General features: G+C 35.4%; 1 protein-coding gene across 1 annotated transcript in view; it reads right to left on the bottom strand.

The window, feature by feature from the left end:
• MED13 (mediator complex subunit 13) overlaps positions 1 to 23,074 on the bottom strand; it is a 158,701-nt gene that overhangs the window by 93,618 nt on the left and 42,009 nt on the right. The window contains exons 8-13 of the mRNA XM_006899467.1: positions 21,858 to 22,541; positions 5,002 to 5,215; positions 3,895 to 3,976; positions 3,337 to 3,458; positions 225 to 315; positions 1 to 95 (exon numbers count right to left, since the gene is read on the bottom strand). Coding sequence (XP_006899529.1) covers positions 1 to 95; positions 225 to 315; positions 3,337 to 3,458; positions 3,895 to 3,976; positions 5,002 to 5,215; positions 21,858 to 22,541 — 1,288 coding nt within the window. The remainder of the gene's footprint in view (positions 96 to 224; positions 316 to 3,336; positions 3,459 to 3,894; positions 3,977 to 5,001; positions 5,216 to 21,857; positions 22,542 to 23,074) is intronic.

Genomic DNA, 23,074 nt, shown 5'->3' with positions numbered 1-23,074 from the left:
GTAGTCTTTATTACTCATATTCATAGGAGAAAATCCCATAATATGTTGTTCCAATGATGGTGGTGTAGGATACATCTTATGAAGATCTGCAGTGCCTATATTAAGAAAACATTTAAATAAAAGAGTTGAAAAAAGTAGGTCTGTGTAAAGCAATGGGGAGAAAAAGTTACATTAAGGTTGTAAATTTAGCATATGTATCTGGAACATAGATTTGGGAAACTTACTTATGCAAGATAATGGGTCCAGATTTCCTGCCTTTGATTCTTTGCAGTTGGATTTATCATCTGATCCATTCACTGATTTTTTAGATCCAGGCTATTAAAAAACACATTTATCTGAAATATTATATCCAACATAACCCTCAAAACAATCATTCAAATAATGGCCATTCATTCACAGTAATTTTTAAATGCTAGAACCAAGAAGATACTAGATATATTAAAGTGTATTTTAAGCAATCACTCACCCTAAATTTGTTTCTCTGGCTATTTATTTTATAAAACTCCATATAAAATCCAGACAGAGGTGAAAGTCCCTCCAATGAAAATGACTAACACTTAAAATATATTAAAGCAAAACCCCAACTTATTAATAAGTTAAAATATACTAAAATTTAAAAAAAAAAAACCCACAACAAAACCATGAGAAAACCTGCAACAAGGGTATCAGTTTAAAAGACTATGGTGTGGGTTCAAATCCATCAGATGCTCCACTGGAGAAGGTGGGGCAATCTCCTCCTATTCCCATCAGAATTAGATCTGATTCAATGGTACACAACAAGAAAAAAGGAAAAAGAGACTATTATGTGCCTGATCAATGCCATGATCTTTTCAATCACTTCCTATGCATCTGAAAGCTCAACCATGAATAAGGAAGACAGAAGAACTGGTGTCTTAGAACTGTGGTATTAGAGAAAAGTGCTGCATATCCCATGGACTGTAAAGAAAAAAAAAAAGTGTGTCTTGGAGGAGGTGTGACCAGGGCACTCCTTAGAGCAAGGATAGTGAAACTTTGTCTTATGTATATATTAGGCATGCTCTCAGGAGGGGCCAATTCTTGGAAAAAGATATCATGTTAGGAAAGGTGGAGGTTCAGCAGAAGAAAACCTTCAACATGATGGACTGACCCAGCGACTGTTAATAATGGGGTTGAGTGTATCAGAAATAGTGAGGGTGGTAAAGGATAAGGCAGGGTTCAGAGCTGTTGTTCACAGGGTCGTTATGAACTGCAGGTGACTGCACAGCACCTAACAACATTAACAGCCTATGACCTTGGAGAATTTCTTCATGTGTTCTTTTGCCATCTGAAAGTGTTCTTCGGTGAAGTTTCTATTAATGTTCCATTTTGTAATTGGAATGTCTTGTTAAGGTGTTGGGAGTTTTCTATAAATTCCAAAGATGATCAACTTGTCAGATGTCCCTACCAAATATTTTCCCTTAGTTTTTAGGTTTTCCTTTTGAGAAGTATTTTTGATACACACAAGGATTTAATTTTTAGGAGTCCCAGACATCTAGATTATGCTGCTGACTGTGTATTTTTAGCTATATGATAGTCTATGTATGACATACCTTAACATCTCTAAGTTTGCTCCAATGTTTTCTTTGAAGATGTTTATAGTTTTAAGTTCTAAGCCTTTAGGTTTTATGGTCTTTGATCTATTTTGAGCTAGTTCTGCATATGGTGTGAGGTATGGGTCTAATTTCACAATTTCAATCTTTTGCGGGCATCCAGTTTGCCAACACTATCTGTTAAAGAGATTGTCTTTTTCTACTTAATTCATTTCACCTCTCTGTTGAAGTCAGCTGTCCATAGGTGATTGGGTTCTTTTCCTGGGTTCTCTCATTTTAATCCACTGATCAACATATCTGTCATTGCACCAATTTTTTTGATTACTGCAGTTATGTAGTAGATATTGAGATCAGAAAGTGTAAAGCATCCTATTTTGTCTTCTTCTTTCTTTCTCCAGTTATTTCTTTGATTATTTGGGGTCTTCTTCCTTCCTATTATGAAATTTGTAATCCTTTTCCTCCTATATCTTTTAAAAATAATGATGTATCTGGAAAGGGACTGCATTTTATTTGTTGACTGCTTTGGGCAATATTGTAATTTTCACAATATAAGTATTCCAACCCATGAGCATGCTGTATTTTTCCATTTATGTGGGTCTATTTGGATTTTTTGCAGGAATGCTTTTCTTCATAATGATCTTTAGTATCTCTGGTTAGATTTATTCCTAAATATTTCATCTTTTAGGTGGTTACTATATAAATGACAGTTTTCCTTAATTCAATTTCAGGGTTCCTTTTATTATTGTAAAGAAATCTGACTGGTGTTTGTGGATTAGGTTTACACCAAATTGGGCAACTAGATCAAACACTTTTCTTACTGAATCTTTGTAATTTTCTTTATATAGGCCATATCACCTATGAATAGAGAGAATTTTATTTCCTCTTTGCCAATTTAGATGGCTTTCATTACCTTTTCCTGCCTTATTGTTCTGACCAGAACTTCATAAAAGCATGTATTATACAGGATCATAATAAGATCAAATGTTCAGTAGAACTTTGCAAGCTATCTTTAAACAAATGAAAAAGGAATCACCTTATACAATAATACAGCTACCAATTCATTAATTTTCTAAAGACTTGACATTTTAGGGAATCTTATTTTAAACTTTAATTTTTACTATTTTCCTCTTTCTCTGCAAATGGTGTTAAAGATAAAATATTTTCTTTCATATTTACAAATATGTATTTAATAGTAATAGCTGTAATGCCAAGCAAATTCAAAAGGGGCATCCCTGAATAAACAAAGTACATAATTTAAACAATAATTACCTAAATATTCTCTAAATCAAGCTATCTCTTGTCATTTATCAAATTTAAGGATTAGACAATCAGAAAATAATTTTGCTCCTAAGAACTGCAGAAGAATACACATTAGAATCAAAACAAACTTAAACATAGTGTGTTCTTCAAACACACAAACACAATAAAGAATAATAAATAACCTTCAAGTTTACAGGCAACATTTTTTGTCAAAAATGTTCAAGTACAAGATTTTTTTAGTAAGAGTAGGTAAACCTAATGAATTTTTGAGATTTCAGTTTAAACATTTTATAGCTCATGTTTCTAGATATTTCTCATTTTTCAGGGATATTTATTGAAACCACAAATAACTTTTTAAAAAGAAAACATTTATATAAAACAAGTAACATTCTTTTTTTGCATTGTAATTTTTAAGTAACGTGTACAGAAAAGTTGGCTTTTCATTCATTCATCGTTGCACATTTTCCTCTCTAAAAAGTTACATTCTAATGGTTAACAGGATACTCACTGTTAGCTCATCTTCATCAGAATTGAAGAGATTATCAAGGTCAGTATAAGACACAGCCAGATCTGAGTCATAAATCAAACTTGTTGATGGGGGACGGGCATGACTAGTAGGGCGTGGAGCATCTATACATATCAATTTAAAAAAAAATTAAAAATTCTACTACTGACCAAATATATATTAACCTTAAACCGAACAGAGGGCTATGTAACAATAAATTGTTAGGAGAAGCTTTTTTCGTAAAAACAAAGTTGTAAATTAAATTAACTTTCTTACTGAAAGATAAGCAAAGGTCATATAATTTGTAACACAGCTAAATAAATTTATATACAAAATAAAAATACAACTAATACTAAGGTAATAAAATTTAAATATACAATAACATTTTTATTTTCGTATCTTCCTAAACAACAATAATAATACAATGTTCAAGAGCTCAGGCAGACTACTGATTTAACAAACTATTAATTTGAATTGTAGAAATTTTAACTATCATATAGTACCAGAATCATTTGTAATAACATTCCCATGATACAGCATTTTGATTAGGAAATGTTTTACCTTGCTTGATAGAGGAACTAAATAATGACATTGCATCTTCTTCATGTGATAACACTGTTACACTAGTTGTTCCATCGTCTACCTATAAATAATAATACATTAGACTGAAATATGTATTTTACCTTAAACAAAATCTACAAATTACTGAGTAGCTATTAAGTGTCAAGCATTATGCTAACCGTCTTACATATATCATTTATTCTCACTATTAACCTATGATGTAAAACACATACTGGCACAATTATCTAACACGCAAAATGGAGGTTATTCTAAGAAATAAAGGAAGATGGAACATCAATCTAAATTTAAAACCTAAACCTAATTTCAAAGCTCGCCTTTCTTCCACTAGACACTCTGATTTTCTCTTTACAAAAAGGACAAAAGTTCAAGTCCCAACACATACTCTGGGATATGTAAGTTTTTTAACATTAATTCTTTGTACAGAGTAGAACACTGGGTCCTCCTCACAATTTCAGTTTTCGAGCTTTATATTTTATAATTAAAAGAAAATTCTAATACAGCTGAGATTTCTAGTTAATTGTTGTTGCTGTGTACTGTTGAGTCAAAACCAAACAACAGCTGACCCTCAAGAGATTTTCAGAGAGTTAATCACATGGGTGGAGACTGCCCATCTTTCTCCTGCGAAGTAGCTGGTGGACTTGAACTATGGTGCCTTTGGGACTGCAGCGCAGTTATATTCTCAAATATTTGATCTTTAAAATTTTAAAAATTTTACTAAGCCATATATATTAGTAATACTCCTTTTTAATTAAAAAAGGCAACATAAATACTTTACATATTAAAAAACACAATGGTTTTATAAACGCATTGATGTGCATTTATATTTGGAAACTAGCAATTCACTTACAGTATATTTTAACTACCAAATAGTCAACCCCTCTAAGGAAAAAAAGAGGTCTACCCACATGTTTTGTATTTACTCACAACAGAAAATAAATTAATATACTTTTTCTCCATATCAGGAATTTTTAATATAAATAGAAACATTTACCTTTCCAGAGATTAAAAGACAAATAATGAGATAAATGTAGTGTGAATGTAGCACTACAAAATAATCAATGACTAGTGTACTTTACTCTTTCTTACCTTGTGTTTCTTTCCTGTTTCTCTTTCACTATTTTGCCTATCTTTCTTATCAGGAAAAAGGAATTCCTCATCTCCTTCAACAAATGCATATGGATCAATTTTAGGTTCTTGTTCTGCATTAGAGGCTATTGCTGAAAGATACTGATTTTTAATTTGATATTGCTGCACTAATTCATCAGAAACTTTTAACGGTTTCTTACATTGCACCATTAACCTGTATAAGAGAGTAAAATAGAAAAAAATTAATTTTCTTCATTATACATAAACACATAAAACAACTTAAAAATCATGAAGTTTTATAGATTTAGAGCTCATCTGGCATGAAACATTTCTTGTAACAAAAAGAGGCTTAAAAGGGTTATGTAATTTACTGACGTCACAGCTCTAGTAAGATATAAATGAAACTAAAATCCAGGCCAACTATCAATATGTTCTTCCCATTATAATATGCTGTATTTTGGTACTCAACTGTGTTATCAAGTCTTCAAACATATTAACTGATGCAAAGCCATTCAACAAACTATACTAAGTTAAACTCACGTCCAGAACCAATTCTAACTCATAGTGTGATCTTACAGCAGAGGAGAACTGAACTTGTAGGGATTCCAAGTCTTTGTAAAAGTGGACAGCTACACCACTCTTCTATGGAGTGACTTGTGGGCTTAAGTCACCTTTCAGTTAGTAGCCAAGCACCTAACTATTGCACCACTAGGGTTCTTTAAAATCTAAACTACTCCAAGACAGTATGTGAACTGTGAGATAAGAATATCTTTTAAAGTATTACTGCTAATACTAATAAAACTGATTATCCTTTTCTTATTGTCATAACTGAACATATTTTAAGTTTTAAAGTTCTGGTTTATGCTTAATGGAAATAACATTATCCTGAAAAGATATTTCACAATGGCTATGTGAAGTACTCCAAAGTTATTTTCTAATATATTAGAAAATCCATTTTTATATTATTAGTTACTGGTTCAACACAGCAACTCAATATTTGTTTCTGTTTCCACAGTCAGTAAAATGACAAAAGAGGGTAAAAAGTTAATAGTGAAGGTGGAAAGACAAACTAGCAGAAATGCCCTTACAGTAGAGAAAGCAAAAACATAAGGCTGAGGAAAGAGCATCAAGAAGTTAGTTAACTTGCATGATAAAACAAAAACAATTAAACTCATTGTTACTGAGTCCAATGCTGACTCATAAAGACCTTATCGGGCAGAATACAACTGCCCTATACGATTCTATAGGTCCTAAATCACTATGGAAGCAGACTGTCACAACTTTCTCCCATAGAGTGGCTAACGAATTTAAATCAGTAACTTTTCTGTTAGTATCCAATTTTTTAAACCACTGCACCACCAAGGCTTTTCCAATCTGCATCATAAAACTATGGAAATGATCAGGACGTTTAACATCTCTAAAGATCTGGGTGCTCAGAGAATAAATAGATTTTGTTTGTATTCTTTCAAGCTTCTTAAATTCCCTCTCATGTTAATAAAGTTGAGGTACTCATGCTACCACAGCAGTGGCAATCAACTCTCCACTGCGATTTTTCTCTTACAATGACCATTTCTCTTTAAATGACAATCAAAGTCCTTGCAATATTTTGGGCCTTACATGATCGGATTCCACTCTTCTCCAATTTCATTGCCTATTGGCCTATTGTTCTGCTTCTCTTTTTCTCACTCATCCTAAGGATTTCCTCATGTTCCTTAGAGAGACCTACATACATCTGGTTGTTGCCTCTTTTTTTAACATTCTTCCTTCAAGTATCTACATGATCAACACAATTTCTTCAAGCCTTTCCTTAAGTGAAATGTACACTATTAGATTATAACATGCCCACCTGCCTCAGTAATGATACTCCCTTCATACTCTAATTTTCTTCCTCCATAGCAATTACGTTTTAACATATATAATTTGCTTATGTTCACAGTTGGCTCTCATTCTCAATAGATTACAAATCCCTCAAGGGAAAAAAATCTTGCCTTTGTTCACAGAATTATTCCAAATGCTAAAAACAGGTGCAAGATATATTTCGCTAACTAAATAAATGATCTTTTAAAGTTACAGGGATTTCCAATTTTGTTTTAAAACAAAAAATTTATTCTAGGATTTAACAATCCTAAAATAAAGTTTCTTACACTAATAAATAAACAAACCACTTCTCCACATTAAAAAGTAAAACTACTGACACTAGTTTTGTGTCATGGGTTGTGGAACAAAAGTAAAAAGATGAAGATCTGAAAACAGTAACAGTTATCTGGCAGATTACAAATTCTACTGGACAGTGGTGTATCATTTTTATTAATCTATTCGCCACTGCCTGGCACTAGAAGGTATAAACTGAGATAAAACAGAAGGCATCAAAAGTAAAATTTCTATTTTTTTTTTCTAGATAGAATACTAAATGCCAAAAGAATGTTATTTTAATTCCCAATTGGTCTATCCCCAAAGCTAAAGTCCTAGCTCTACAAAAACCTTATTTCATTGGAACCTAATGCTAATACAACTGTCAAAGGAGTATTTTTACAGTGATCTAGACTAGTTAATTTCTTCTAAGAGTAGCTTCAGATCCTAAATAATTGCTTAATTGTCTATCATATATTCACTAACATATTTTTTTCAAAATAGTTTTTGTATCTTTTTTGGTGTGTGGTTTCTTATTTGATAGTTAAAATAACCTTATAAGGAAGGAAACAGAAGGTATTCTCTCTGATTTGATGTGGAAACTATGTGGAAAAATTGGTTTACAAAGATCACATAGAAGCAGAGGTACAGTTGGAAAGACCTTATGTATACATGTTCAAGTAACTAATCCCAAGGACAGAGAGACAATCAATAAAATAATCTCCTTCATCTCCACTATGAAAGATATTATACTGTTTTACATATAAGTTTTCCTCTCTGGAAGAAGCATAAAAATGCCACACTGTCTATAAAGGTGGATACTAGAGTGCAGTAGCATTATGAAAAGGATCAACCTCACTATACAGGGCACTACTAGGAATAATAATTAGTAAAACAAATTCATTGCCTAAAGTCAGTTTTGTTATTTTATTGAACTGTTTTCACAGATAAGGGATATGTAAAGAATTTAAGTGAATTCAAAAATATCAAGAGTATCAAGTCACAATATGAAACATTTTACATTATATATCTTTCTATATTTAAAGCAGAAAAACCCAATTTAAAAAAGTGCTTTTTCAGAGATGTCAAATTAAAAACTTATGTTATCATTTAGTCACTAATTGTAAAGTATACATATATAATTTTATGAATAGGCACATCTCTTTTTCTAAAAGGAAACTTCATGTATAGGTAGAGTTAACTCCAGAGATTGCTCCAATCAGATATAAAATAGTACAAACTAGGAGAAAAGTAAGTACAATCATGAAAAGAAGCAATGTTAAGTGACACAAATTTACTTCTATATTATTCATTATTTACATCTCCTTTTCATGATTACTACTAGATACTATGTTGAAATGTACTTGGAGAGAATTTATTATGACTTATGGCAGAAAATGTATTATCTTTATTTAACAGAACTTTTCTAGAGGCAAAGTGTAACAATACTGACAATTAGAGGAGGAGATAAAGTTATAAAAAAATGTCAAGGAGCCAAAAATTCAAAGATATCCAATGTATTTTTTTTTAAATCCTATACCTTTCCCATTACCATATCCAATATTAAAAAGCAATCCTTAAATACACCAAAATAACAAGGACAAGTATGGAAGATTGTCACTTAAAAGATTTATTACAGTCTAATAAAGGCAAGTTTATTTCACTATAGACTGCCTTCTATGAAATAATGTAGTTAGAAGTTACCTTTAAAAAAGATCAACTAATGTATTCTATAATTACATACATACAGTAACAGTCTGGCAATTATTTTTATTTCTATTGATGAGCATATTTGTTAAGCTTTCCTGATATATCCTGATTACAGAACAGGACATGTGAAAAAATATGCTGGAACAGAGCTCCCTCCATATACTTTATTTCCAGTATCCTCTCTGGGAGGGTTGTTTTTCATCACTTTTCACTTAAAGGCTATTCAAATTCTGTAAACTGATCTCCACTTATAGATAGAGCATCTCTTTATATAAAAAAAAAATCTTTCAATAATGCTAAACAAAACCAAACTCACTTCCATCAAGTTGATTCTGGCTTACAGTGACTCTACAGAACAGAGTACAATTGACCTGTTGGGTTTCTAAGGGTGTAAATCTTTACAGAAGGCGTTCTGCTACCAGTCCAACACTTAATCCAGTGTAATAATTGGTTCATTTTTCTAAAATCTTTTAATTTCCAGAACCTGTTTTTACTTATTTCAGAAAACTTAAGACTAGTCCTCCCATCAATTCAAGAATAAAATACAAACACTATTCTGCAGTTCCACTATATAGAACCACTTTCAGTCTCATTTTTCACCAAGAAGTATCCCCTAAAATCCACTTACACCAAATTCCATTATCTGCTGGGTCTCCATAAACGATATGAAATTACTCTCTAGAAGTTTGTCTGATATATTTTCGATGTATTTACCAATTAATTTATTAGGGTTTTCCCTCCCAATTAGAGCACAATATGATTTAGGTTCAGAACCACATTTACATAAAACTTACACAAACTGTTACGTCTTTGAGAAATAGGAATTTTTAAAGATAATCTGTGTGAAAAAAGGAGAAAAATGCACAAAGTGTGCAAACGCCTTCCAATTAATTTCATGAAAACAAATTACTACATATTTAAATACACTTTCAAAATATAAAAGATGGAAAAGCAATCTACAATAACTTGGTAGCATGAATTCACAAAATTATTTATATAAAATTTTCTAAGGTTCTGAGTAATGTTAATCTGTGACTAAAAAGGTGTTCAATAATATTACATCTTTAAAACTATAACTACTTTGTAAAGAAGTTTAATAAATCATAATTTTAAGAATATAAATAAATCGTAACCAAAAAAACCCAAACCCACCCCCAAACACCACAACAATACAAGCCTGCAGATGTCTAGACCAACAAATACCTTGACAAATGGAGGAAAGACTCAAGTTGCCAAGAATTTAATTTTACAAAGACCCACAGAAAGAGTCAAGTAGTCAAACAACATACTGCAATGGGCAAATCTAAGGCAAGAAACTTATTTAAAGTACAAAAAAGCCGGGATTAATTTTGAGGATTAAAGTGTGCCTGATCTTAGCCATGGTATTTTCTGTTTCCTAACATTCAGGTGAAAGTGAGACCACGAATAAGGATGGCTAAAGAATATGGACTGCCAAAAGAATAAGCAAATATTTCTTAAAAGGGAACTCTGGTGGGCTAGTGGCAAGAAGCTGCACTGCAATCCCAGAGGTACGCAGTTCAAATCCACCAGATGCTCTGCTAGAGAAGGAAGGGCAATCTTCTGTACCAGTCAGATCCTATTTGACGGTACACACACACACACACACTCCCCACACACACTAATTTTAAAAAAAAGAATAAAAAAAGGAATTCATTAAAAAAAAAAGATCTTGGAAAAGTACAGCCAGAATGTTCTTAAAAAGTACAGGCAGTGCAACTTCATTTTACACACAAAGGCACATTATCAAGAAGGGACTAATCTCTGGAGTAAGACATCAAGCTAGCGAAAGTGGAATGTCAGCTAAAGAGAGAAAGACTTTCAACAAGATAGACTGACATAGTAGCTGTAAAAATGGGCTCAAACCCAGCATAAACTGTGAGGATGATTTAAGAATAGTCAATATTTCATTCTGTTACAGGGTCATTATGAGTCTCAATAAACTCAATGAAACAGTAACAACTGAGTGTACTCTGTGGCCCTGTGGAGAACCCTGGTTTTCTAAAGAGGGTGAAAAAACATCAGTCATTGAAAATACTACAAAGAATACATCTATTTTTATATACATAGAGATGCTATGAGTCAGAATCTTGAGGTGAAATTGGAAATGTTGTTATATGCCATCGAGTGGTTTGCGACTCACAGCGACCCTATGTAAAACAGCCCTAAACTCTGTTCTGTCCTGTGCCAATTGCACTGCCTCTGACACACCCATTCCAATTACCCCAGTCACTGAATCAATCCACCTGAAAGAGGGTCTTCCCCTCCTGTGCTGTCCCTCCACCCTATCAAGCATGATGTCCCTCTCCAAGGACCTGTCCTTCCTTATAACATGTCCAAAGTATGTCAGACGAAGCCCCCAGAATCCTTGCCTCCAAGAAGTAGCCTGGCTTAACCCTCTCCAGGATGAATCTGTTTTCTTGGCAGTCCATGGTACATTCAATACTCTTCTCCAGCACCACAGCTCAAAGGCATCAATTCTCCTTCTATCCTTCCTAGTCATTGTCCAATTCTCTGATGTGTAACAAGTGGATTGCAAAGACCATGGCAAAGACACCATTGCTCTTGAGTACTTTAGAGAGGTCCCTAACAGCAGACTTTCCCATCGCAATATGTTTTTTGATTTCCTTGGCTGCTGGTGCCAAGAGTGTTGACCGTGGAGCTGAGCAAACTGAAGCTGTGAACAATCTCAATCTCTTCGCCATCCATCCTGATGCTACCAATTGGCCCAGTGGTGAGAATCTTTGTCTTCTTGACATTGAGCCTCAATCCATACTGAAGGCCATACAGGAGCCAAAATATGACTTTGATTTCACCCCACCTGAATTTCAGAATCATCTCAGGAACAGGTTTGAGGCCTTGAACACTAATGAGCGAAGACCAGATGAGTTGTGGGAGGATGTCAAATGTATCATCCAGGAAGAGTGCAAATGGTCATTACAAAGACAGAGAGGAAGAAAAGACCAAAATGGATGTCAGAAGAAACTCTGAAGATTGCACTGGAGCATAGAGAAGCCAAAGCACAAGGAAGAATTCAAGATACTAAAGAGTTGAATAGATGATTTCAAAAGGCAGCACGGGATGACAAAACAAAATATTACAATGAAATGTGCAAGGAGTTGGAGTCAGAAAATCAAAAGGGCCGAACTCACTCAGCATATCTTAAGCTCAAGGAAATGAAGAACAAATTCAAACCTCGAGTTGCTATAATCAAGGATGCTTTCGGCAGAATGTTAAATGATCCAGGAAGTATTAAAAGAAGATGGAAGGAGTATACGGAGTCACTGTATCGAAAGGAATTGGAAGACACAGAAGAATTTCATGAAACAACATATGAGCAAGAGCCTATGGTGATGAAAGAAGAAGTTCAGGCTACTCTGAAGGAAATGGCAAAAAAAAAAAGGCTCCAGGAATAGATGGTATACCAATTGACATATTTCAGTTAACAGATGCTGCCCTGGACATGCTCACCAAGTTGTGCCAAGAAATCTGGAGAACGACCACTTGGCCAACTGACTGGAAGAGATCTATATTTGTTCCTATCCCAAAGAAAGGTGACCCAGCCGAATGTGGAAACTACAGAACAATTTCACTGATTTCACATGCAAGCAAGATTTTACTGAAGATTATCCAAAAACGACTGGAACAGCACATCAACAGAGAACTACCAGAAGTCCAGGCTGGGTTTAGAAGGGGTCGTGGTACTAGAGATATTGTAGCTGATGTTAGATGGATCTTGATTTCACATGCAAGCAAGATTCTACTGAAGATTATCCAAAAACAACTGGAATTGGAAATAGAACCTGAAATAATACTTGGAAATAAAAAATTATTTCTGCAAGAGCTCACATACTCTATTAAAAAAACCCCAAAACGTTTGTTTTAGCATGTAATAGAGACAGTGAAGATCATGCCAAATTTTTTATGTGAGAATAAGGATGTGCACGCTCCTCAGCAAAATGTGTCCTAAAACATATGCTGCATACTGTCAAGTTGGACCTGACTCACAGCAGGTTGTCAGATGCAGTAAATCGCACAGGAGACTGTACATTTCTCTCCAATGGAGCAGAGAGTAGTTGAATTGTGTGCCTTTGGGACTGCAACACGGCTTCTTATCACTAAGCCACAAGAGCTCTCTAAACATGTTAGTTCTATTTTAAGATTATTATAAAGCTCAAATCTGTAAGTTATTTATCTCATTGAGCATCCTGTTGTTATATGCCATTTAGTTGCTTGTGACTCATAGAAACCTAATGTACAATAGTTCCAAATTCCGCTCTGTATCTCGAGCCAACCTCATTGTCTCTGACACATCTAACCTCATTTCCCCAGTCAGAGTCAACCCAACTCATCCAGGGTCTTCCTCTCTCATACTGGGCCTCCATCCTTCCAAGTATTCTCTCATACTGGGCCTCCATCCTTCCAAGTATGACGTCCCTCTCCAAGGACTGGTCCCTCCTTGCAACATGCCCAAAGTATGTCAGACAGAGCTTCAAAATCCTTGCCTCCAAGGAGTAGCCTGATTTCACCATCTCCAGGATGAACCTGTTTGTTCTCCTAGCAGTCCATGATATAATCAAACCTCTTCTCCAACACCACAACTCAAAGGCATCATTTATCCTTCTATCATCCCTAGTCATTGTTCAGCTTTCTGGTGCATTGCACTTAAGTGCGAAGACCATGGCCTGGATCAGATTCACCTGTCTCCAGACTGACACCACTGGTTTTCAGTACTCTGGGGAGGTCCCTGACAGGATACCTTCCCAATGTAATTAGTCTTTTGAGTTCCTGATTGATGGAACCAAGAATGTTGATTATGGAGCCAAGCAAGCTGAAGCTGTTAACAGTATCAATTTCTTCACAATCTATCATGATACTGGTGAGAATCTTTGTTTTCTTGATGCTGAGCTTCAATCTACACTAAGGCTGCAGTCCTTGAACTTCGGCAGCAAATGCCTTGGGTCTCCCTCACTTTTGGTAAGCAAGGTTGTGTCATCTGCATAATGCAGACTGTTGATGAGTCATCCTCCAATTCTGAAGCCACATTCCTCCTCACAGTGCCCACCCTCCTGGATGATCTGTTCCACATACAGACTGAAAAGGTATGGAGATAGAGTGTATCCTTGAGGTACACTTTTTCTGATTTTGGACCATGAAGTGTCTCCTTGCTCTAGTCCAAGTTTTCACATAAGCACAATCAAGTGGTCTGGAATTCCCACTGTTCTCAAAGTTAGCCACAGTTTATTGTGATCCACTCAGTCAAAAGCCTTTACACAGTCAATGAAACATAGACATTTCTCTGGTATTCCCTGGTTTCAGCCAAGATCCATCTAACACTAGCTGTAATATTCCTAGTGTCATTGGCTCTTCTAAACCCAGCATGCATATCTGGCAGTTCTCTGCTGATGTGCTGTTCCAGTCTTCTTTGGATAATTTTCGGCAGACTCTTGCTTGCATGTGATATTGTTTGATAATTTCAGTGCTCTGTAGGGTCATCTTTTTTTTGGAATGGAAACATTCCAAATGGGATGAGAACAAATACGGATCTCTTCCAGTCAATTGGCCAGGCCGTTGTAGTCCAGATTTCTTGGCACTACTTGGTGAGTAGCTCCAGGGCAGTGTCTGTTTGTTGAAATATGTCAACTGGTGTTTTGTCAATTCCTGGGGCCTTGTTTTTGCCAATTTCTCCAAAGCAGCTTGAATATCTGCTGTATCTCCTCAGGCTTTTGAGCATAAGTTGTTTAATGGCATTCTACTGTGTCGGCTAGTTCTTTTTGGTACAATGACCCTGTTTACTTCCTTCCATCTTAACTTTAAAGTTTCCTGGATCATTTTATTTAATATTCTGCCCAAAGCATCCTTAAGTACTGCAACTTGAGGCTTGAATTTGTTCTTCAGTTGTTTCTTTTTCGTTCTTCAGTTTAAGAAACACTGAATGAGTTTGGCCCTTTTGATTTTGACTCCAGCTCTTTGCATATTTCATTATAATACTTTATCTTCCCTAGCTACTCTTTGAAATCTTCTAACTTCTTGAATTCTTCCGTCTGCTTTGGCATCTTGGTCTTCCAGTGCAATATTCAGCCTCTTTTGATATCTACCTTAGTCTTTTCTTCCTCTTCCTCTCCTTGTAATGACCTTCTTCCTGGATAATATTCTTAATATCTTCCCACAGCTCATCTGGTCTTCTTCCCTCAAGGCTTCAAACCTGTTCCTGAGATGGTTTTGAAATTTAGGTGAGATCTAGGTACTAATATATTGAGCCAGATAAATCTCTGATGTGGGAGATGTCCTGTAAGAGATTTAAGCAGCATCTCTGACTTACACACACCAGAGGCCAGGAACACACCCCACTCACCAAAGCTGTCTGCATGTATTGCCAAACATCACCTGGAAGGGCAAACTGTTAGGACACAGTTTGGAAAATTATAAAAACCTACAGATGATTAAAATATAAACAAGAAAATGTCTACTAAGTATTCCCCCAAAAAACTCAAATTCACTGCCATTTAATTGGCCCTCCACAAGTTTTCTGAGGCTACAAATCTTTTTTTTTTCAAAATTTTTATTTTATTATTTTTGTGTGAGTGTACCATCAAATCAGATCTGACTGGTACAGGAGGAGATTGTCCCCCCTTCCCCGGCAGAGCATCTGGTGGATTTAAACCGTGCGCCTCTGGGATTGTAGTTGCAGCTCCTTGCCACTAGGCCACCAGAGCTCCCCAAGGCTACAAATCTTAATGTGAAGAAATAATCCATCTTTCTCAATTATATTCCACAAATGCTTTTTTGAGATTAAACATCAGCGAAGCTTTTGATGGTTGAGTTTTTGTGGTATTTACCATATTCTAATTTACCATTATGCTGTAAAAAAAGGCTTACAGCTTATATCTAAAAATGAATTTTGACACCACACTACCTTTCTACATTATTTTTATTTCTGCTTATTTTTTTGTGTGTGTGAGGAAAACATCAAATAATTTTGCAAGCAAGTCAAATAGACCTTTCTTAACTTGCAGATGCTTGTGCACACATACTAAGTGTAGCTAGAATTTAATCACCATTTCATTTAATGTGCCTCTAAAAACTTACTTTTTAAGTTTTTAAGGTTGAAGAGTATCACTACATTTTCAGGGGAGCTCTGGTGGCCTAGTGGCAAGAAGCTGCACTGCAATCCCAGAGGAACATGGTTCAAATCCACCAGATGCTCTGCCGGAGAAGGAGGCGCAATATCCTCCTGTCCAGTCAGATCTGATTTGATGGTACACGCACACAAAATAATAATAATTTAAAAAAAGAGAGAGGAGAAAAAAAAAAAGAGTATCACTACATATTTAACCTACATGTTACCACAAACCAGAAAAGAAAACAAGTTTTAAAACCATTATGCAATCTGGAGTCACTGTTCCAAACATCTGATAAAGGCATATTATGTGCCTGAGATTATTTTGAGGAAAGAGGAAATGCTGAACTAACACTGATCCAAATTTAACAAAGTCCTTGCCCTGAGAGAGATCATATTCAAATAGGAAAAGCTATTGACAAATATACAGTATAAATTCAGACAATGATACATGATAGTGATTTTGGGGAGAGAGAAGCAGCAATAGCTTACACAGCATGGTCAGGGAACTCTTCCCCTAATAAGTTTGACTGAAAAAAAAAATCCTGCAAAAAGCAGGACTGAATGATAAGAAGTGATGAGCTCTTTCCTGCTCTGCAATGCAATTCCAACAGGGAGAAGGAAAAAGCTAGGGTTTTTTCCAAGGAACAAGAAACTAGTGTAGATAATTAGGAAGCAAACAGAAAAGTAAACGACACGGGCGAAAGCCAAGTACGCAAGAGACCATAAAATCTAACAGATCAGGGGGGAAAGTTTGGATTTTTAGTCTAAATGTAAAAGGAAACCACTGGAGGACTTAATGGGTAACATTATCCGGCTTACAGATATGGATCTGACTGCAATGTAAAGAATAAACAAAGAGGGTACAGAAGAATCAAGAAGATCAACAGTAATTTCAAACTGAGCTAAGACTTACCTCAATTTTATATTATATTTACTATGAACACGATTAAGCTATTTTTTACGCCTTGTTTCCAAGATACTGCTTTTAAGAGACTCAATGATTACTGAAGAATCATATTCCATAATCCTATATGTTATCTTCACAAAACAAAATCTATAAAAAACCAAAGACATACTGGTATACTTTTAGATTTAAGGTATTAAGTCAAGGATGTTGTTGTTGTTGTTGTTACGTGCTGTCGAGGTGCTTGCAATTCATAGTGACCCTATGTACAACAGCCCTAAACTCTGTTGTGTCCTGTGCCAATCGCATTGCCTCCAACACACCCATCCCGATTACCCCAGTCACTGAATCAATCCACCTCATAGAGAGTCTTCCTGTCCTGCGCTGTCCCTCTACCCTCCCAAGCATGATGTCCCTTTCCAAGAACCGGTCCCTCCTTACAACATATCCAAAGTATGTCAGACGAAGACCCAGAATCCTTGCCTCCAAGGAGCAGCCTGGTTTAACCCTCTCCAGGTTGAATCTGTTTTCTTAGCAGTCCATAGTACACTCAATACTCTTCTCCAGCACCACAGCTCAAAGGCATCAATTCTCCTTCTATCCTCCCTAGTCATTGTCAAGGATACACAAATAAAAATTTTAAACCAGAATACATTTCTAAGAGCAAAAAGAAGTAATGCATTTCAAGAAGTCTCAGAGAAGCTCGAAATAAAATGAAACATAACATAAAATTTAGAGCCTATACTATACAAGAAAGGATTATGGCCAAACTACAAAAAACTGGAGATCATCACCAAAAGACTGAAATGAGAAACTGTGGTACATTCACATGACAGAATATTATGCAGTACTGAGGAGCAACAATTTTAAATAATACTACATAACATGGAAGAGGCTGGAGAGCATTATGCTGAGTGAACTAACCCAGGCACATAAAAACAAATACTGTATATGACCATTATTGTAAAAACAGAATGATAACTAGGGAGATCTAAATGGACATACAAAGGGAAGGAGAGTAGGCAGGAGAGCTGAGGATGGGGAGAGAAGAAAAACAAAAAGAATTTCAGAGTTTGGTGGATGCAAGGGAAAAACTGCACCTGAATGAAGAAGAATAATAAAAAAAATTTAGAGAAATTTCCTCAGATGTAAAAGACAATTATTGTTACATTAAAAATAAAAACAAACAGTAGAAAAGCCAAATTGTCTAGAAAACTATAGACAATCTGGCCAAAAGTTGTGAACAAAAATGTGAAACAAGACTCAAAGTAGAGGCACCAGAAGACTCTATTTCTAAAAATAAAATAATTAGCAAAAACAGGGATCTGGTTTGTTTTTTTTTTTTACCCTCAGTGTCAGAATTTGAGATATTCCCCCATGACAAACTATCTACACAGTTATGAGTGAAGTGAATGGAAATGATCTGTAATTGCTAAATGAATGAGCTCTGTCAATCAACAAGCTCTGTCTACATATACAAAAATTTACTATCAGCCTATCAATTACCCTGAGTCTAAAATTGCAGTGTACAACTACCATTGTTGAACTTGTTACGTGCTGTCAAGTTGCTTGAGACTCATAGTGTCCCTGTTACAAAAGCCCTAAATCCTGCTCTATCCTGTGCCAACTTCGCCAATTACCCCAAATCACTCAATCAATCCATCACATCGAGGATATTCCTCTCTTGAGCTGTCCCAACACCCTCCCAAATATGATGTCCCTCTCCAAAGACTGGTTCCTCCTTGCAACATGCCCAAAGTATGTCAGACGAAGCTTCAGAATCCTTGCCTCCAAGGAGCAGCTCAGTTTCACCCTCTCCAGGACAAATCTGTTTGTTCTCCTAGCAGTCCATGGTATAGTCAACAATTCTCCAGCACCACAGCTCAAAACCATCAATTCTCTTTCTATTCTCCCTAGTCATTATCCAGTTCTCTGACGCATAGCACGCAATTGTGAAGACTATGGCCTGAATGAGGCGCACCTTAGTCTCCAGCCTGACGTCATTTTTCTTTAGTACTCTGGAGAGGTCCCTGACAGCTGCCTTTCCCACTTCATCTCTTGATTTCCTGGCTGTTGGTACCAAGAGTGTTGAATGAGGAGCCAAGCAAATTAAAACTTTTTAAATTTCAATCTCTTCACCTTCTATCATGATGCTGCCAACAGGCCCAGTGGTGAGAATCTTTGTTTTCTTGATGTTAAGCTTCAATTCATATTGAAAACTGCAGTCCTTGACATTGTGCAGCAAGCACCTCAGGTCCTCCTCAGTTTCAGCAGGCAGGGTTGTGTCATCTGCGTAATGCAGGTTGTTGATGAATCTTCCTCCAATCCTGATGCCACATTCCTCCTTGTACAGCCCAGTGTCCCAGATGATTTGTTCTGCATACAGATTGAAAATGTATGGACACAGAATATATCCCTGGTGGACACCTTTCCCTATTCTGAACCATGCAGTATCTCCTTCCTCTGTTCTGATGACTGCCTCTTGGCTCTCATGTATAGGTTTCACATAAGCACAGTCAAATATTCTGGGATTCCCATTCTTCTCAGAGTCAGTCACTGTCTGTTATTATCCACACAGTCTTTGCATAGTCAATGAAACACAGATAGACATTCCTCTGGTACTCTCTGCATTCTGCCAAGATCCATCTAACATTAGCTATAATATCCCTAGTACCATGGCCTCTTCTAAAGCCAGCCTGCACATCTGGCAGTTATCTGTTGATGTTTTGCCCCAGTCATTTTTGGATCATTTTCAGCAGAATCCTGCTTGCATGTGATACCAATGATACTGCTCAATAAATTGTACCAATAATTACTATGAGTATGAGGAAAATTCAACAACACAAAAAAAAAGTAAGCAATTCTTGAGAAATCTCACAAAATAATAAAGAAGGAGATGTTCTTAAGGAAAAACAGTTTACACATTAAATAAAAAATTATCAAAAAGTTAGAAATTGAGATTTCTTCTCAGAAACAACTACACATAGAATAAGACTTTTAAGTGTCCACCAAAAGAAAAGAAAAAAAAAATCACTGTAATTACAAGTATTTTGTAATTCTAAAAATAAAGACAAAAAACATATAAAAACGTCATGGGGTTAACAGACAACATTAAAACAAATGAAAAAGGCTGGAAAATGATTTTGTTACATATTTCAGGAGAAGTACTGGATTTTAGAAGACAGTAAAGCACTCCTAAAGGGAAATAATTTTTAACTATTAAGACAATATGCAGCCAAATCATTAATACAAGTACGAAGGCAAAGAAAATCAAGTTCTTGTCAGATATGCAAGGATGTCAAATTTATCTTTTATGCCCATTTTCTGGGTTAATTAGATTAACTCCAAACACCAACAACAAAAAGGGATGGAGAGGTGGAAAATAGAAAACAATAGTTTGTTGTTGTTTTTTAATTTTATTTTATCATTTGTGTGTGTGTGTACCATTAAATCAGATTTGACTGGTACAGGAGGAGATTGTTCCTCCTTCTCCAGCAAAGCATCTGGTGGATTGAACCGCGCACCTCTGGGATTGCAGTATAGCTTCTTGCCACTAGGCCAGCAGAGCTCGCCAAAACAATAATTCTAAGAAATGATAGTGTTAACTTAGGAATTCTAGAAAAAGAGGTAGAAAACAAGTCTACAAAGCAATTGTTACACCTAAGAAGAGAATGCTTTGAGAAAAATACTTCTCATAGAATGAACTAATTCATTGACAATAAAAAGTCAAGGAAATAGAATCTTTATATACTACTTGGTCATGCACTGAAGACACTTATAATAAAGACCATTACACTTTTTTTTGTTTTTTAGTTTTCCTTTAAAAAAAAAACTAATGGTAAAAAGATAGAAAAGGCCTATTTCTACCCTATGTATTTCATAATTAAAACAGATAGTGAAAGTAAACCACACAATGGAAGATACTTTTAATACATATAACTAAGACAAGAATTCACCACAGGAGAATGATGAGCAGTCCTCTCTTATGTGATTTACTGCCTCTGAAAACCCGCTACAGGGTCAGTTATGGGTCAGTCCCAACTTGATGGTACACAATAAGACAAGATTAATATCTAGGCTAAACAAAGAATAAATTGGGGTGGGAGTGCAGGAACTTAAAAACAGACTTCAAAATATATTGAACAGATAATTCATAGAAGAAATATAAATGTGGGATAAACATTTTCAAAGATGTTTACCCTCCCTAGGAATCTGGAAAACATATTAAAGCAAAAAAATACTGTTTTCCATGCAATAGATTAGCCTAATTTAAGTCTCATAGCACAAAGTATTAAAAAAATGCAGAGCAACAGATATTTTTATACCCTACCGGTTGGTGATAGTGAAAATGATATCCTTTTAAAAGTAACTTGGTAACATTCTCTAATAATGAAACAAACATAACCATGATCAAACAACTATACTTATAGATACATTCGGGGGGGGGGGGGGATAATTGATATTTACGTTCACAAGGACATCTATATAACAAAATTCATTGTTCTATCACTTGTAAATGTGAAAAACTGAAAACTCACATGTCCCTCTGTAAGACAATGGTAAATTATAGTATCTTCTTAACAAAGACCTACCATAAATCATTCAATAAGAATTAACTGAGCTACTTATAAAAAAGATCTACAGGAATGGTAAATACTAAAGTGAAGACAATGAAAGGAAAACGAAGAATAACAGCACAGAAAAGTCCTATCTGAGTATTTTTCCCCCTAGGTTAAATAACAGGCATACACTGTGTATGTATTATTGTCTCTACTTTGGAATAAAAAAATATTTCAATACACATACAATTCCTGAGAATAAAGACAGTGAATAATTTATGCAGAATTAATACTCCAAGGATTTATTATTGTAAATTCTACCTGTAAACAAATTCCAAAGTCATAGTGTTAAGAAATTATATTATTTCTACTCTTAAATTATAATGGTATTAAAAAAAAAAAAGATACATACTCTGTAACTGATGTTACATTTTCCTGTCCAAAAGGTCCAACTGGGTCATCCTTGAATTTATCACTTGGAAGCTGAGGTGGTAAAAACTCTACATCTTTTTTCTTTGGGACCTTGTAATACTTCCAGGCTATATTAGCTTCATCTTCTTCCAAGTTTACTGCGGTACCAACATATACTGTAGGTTCCACAGCATCCTGGAATTGGGCTGGGAAAGACTGAGATAAACTGTCTATCCTATCTTCCATTGGTTTAGAAGGAACCAAGGGATCTGGTGTTGGCATTTGATAAAAATGCTGACTCTGAGGAGTTGATGGTGTTTTAGTCACTCCTTCATCAACCACATCACAAGGATGAGGACTAAGTGGGGGTGGCTGAGGTGAATTTGTTATTTCAGTGCCATGCATCTGTGGAGTCTTTGCTATATCATTAGTTCGGATATTTGAAAATCTCACTTGACTGTCAGGAGCAGAGATCACAAGTCTTTGACCAGCTGAATCTGTGTCCACACCAGCATCATCATTAACTGATACGCGGTGGTGAAAAGGAGTCAAGGGGCGTTTCTGCGGTTTTTCACTCTTTTCTTGTTTCTCATTGGTCTTGTGCTTAGGAAGTACTTGCTGTTGCTGACCTAAAGATGGTACCTGTCCTTGTTGTCCAGGATTTCTTGGTTTGAGACTTTTGTGCCTAAAGAGTGAAAAAAAGTTATGAGTTTATGGTATCAAAATTATATAGAATTAACAATATTAAACATTTCAGAACTCATTTGTTTTTCATGTATCAGCTTAAAAGTAAAATTTTATTTTGCATGAAAAGAAAAATACTCTGTACAGTGACTTAAAATATAAAAGTCTTGTGTCTTGTGTCCATTTCATACTTGTGATGAGTAAAAGATTGTTTGCCTTACAAAAGCTAGATATCATAACAGAATAAACAATCTCCAAGATTAAGTTCCACTTATTTAAAGATGAAAAGAATAAAAATGTTCTATGCTTATTAATTTGTAAATGAACCTATCATTTGTTAGTTGTTTTTGCTGTGTGCCATCAATTCAGAATCAACTTACAGCTGACCTTCCAGCGAGTTTTCAGTGGAGGTAAATCACACAGCACGAGATCGCCTATACTTCTCCAACAGAGTAGCTGGGGTGGCAGTGTGTAGCTTCTCACCACAAGGCAGGCCACCAGAATATCAATAGCTTGACTAAGCTCATCTTAACG

The sequence above is a fragment of the Elephantulus edwardii genome, unplaced genomic scaffold (assembly GCF_000299155.1).
Source record: "Elephantulus edwardii isolate Elephantulus edwardi_28Jun2011 unplaced genomic scaffold, EleEdw1.0 scaffold00257, whole genome shotgun sequence".
Classification (NCBI taxonomy): domain Eukaryota; kingdom Metazoa; phylum Chordata; class Mammalia; order Macroscelidea; family Macroscelididae; genus Elephantulus; species Elephantulus edwardii.
The sequence above is the reverse complement of the archived record's forward strand: the minus strand, read 5'-3'. Positions and strand labels throughout refer to the sequence as shown.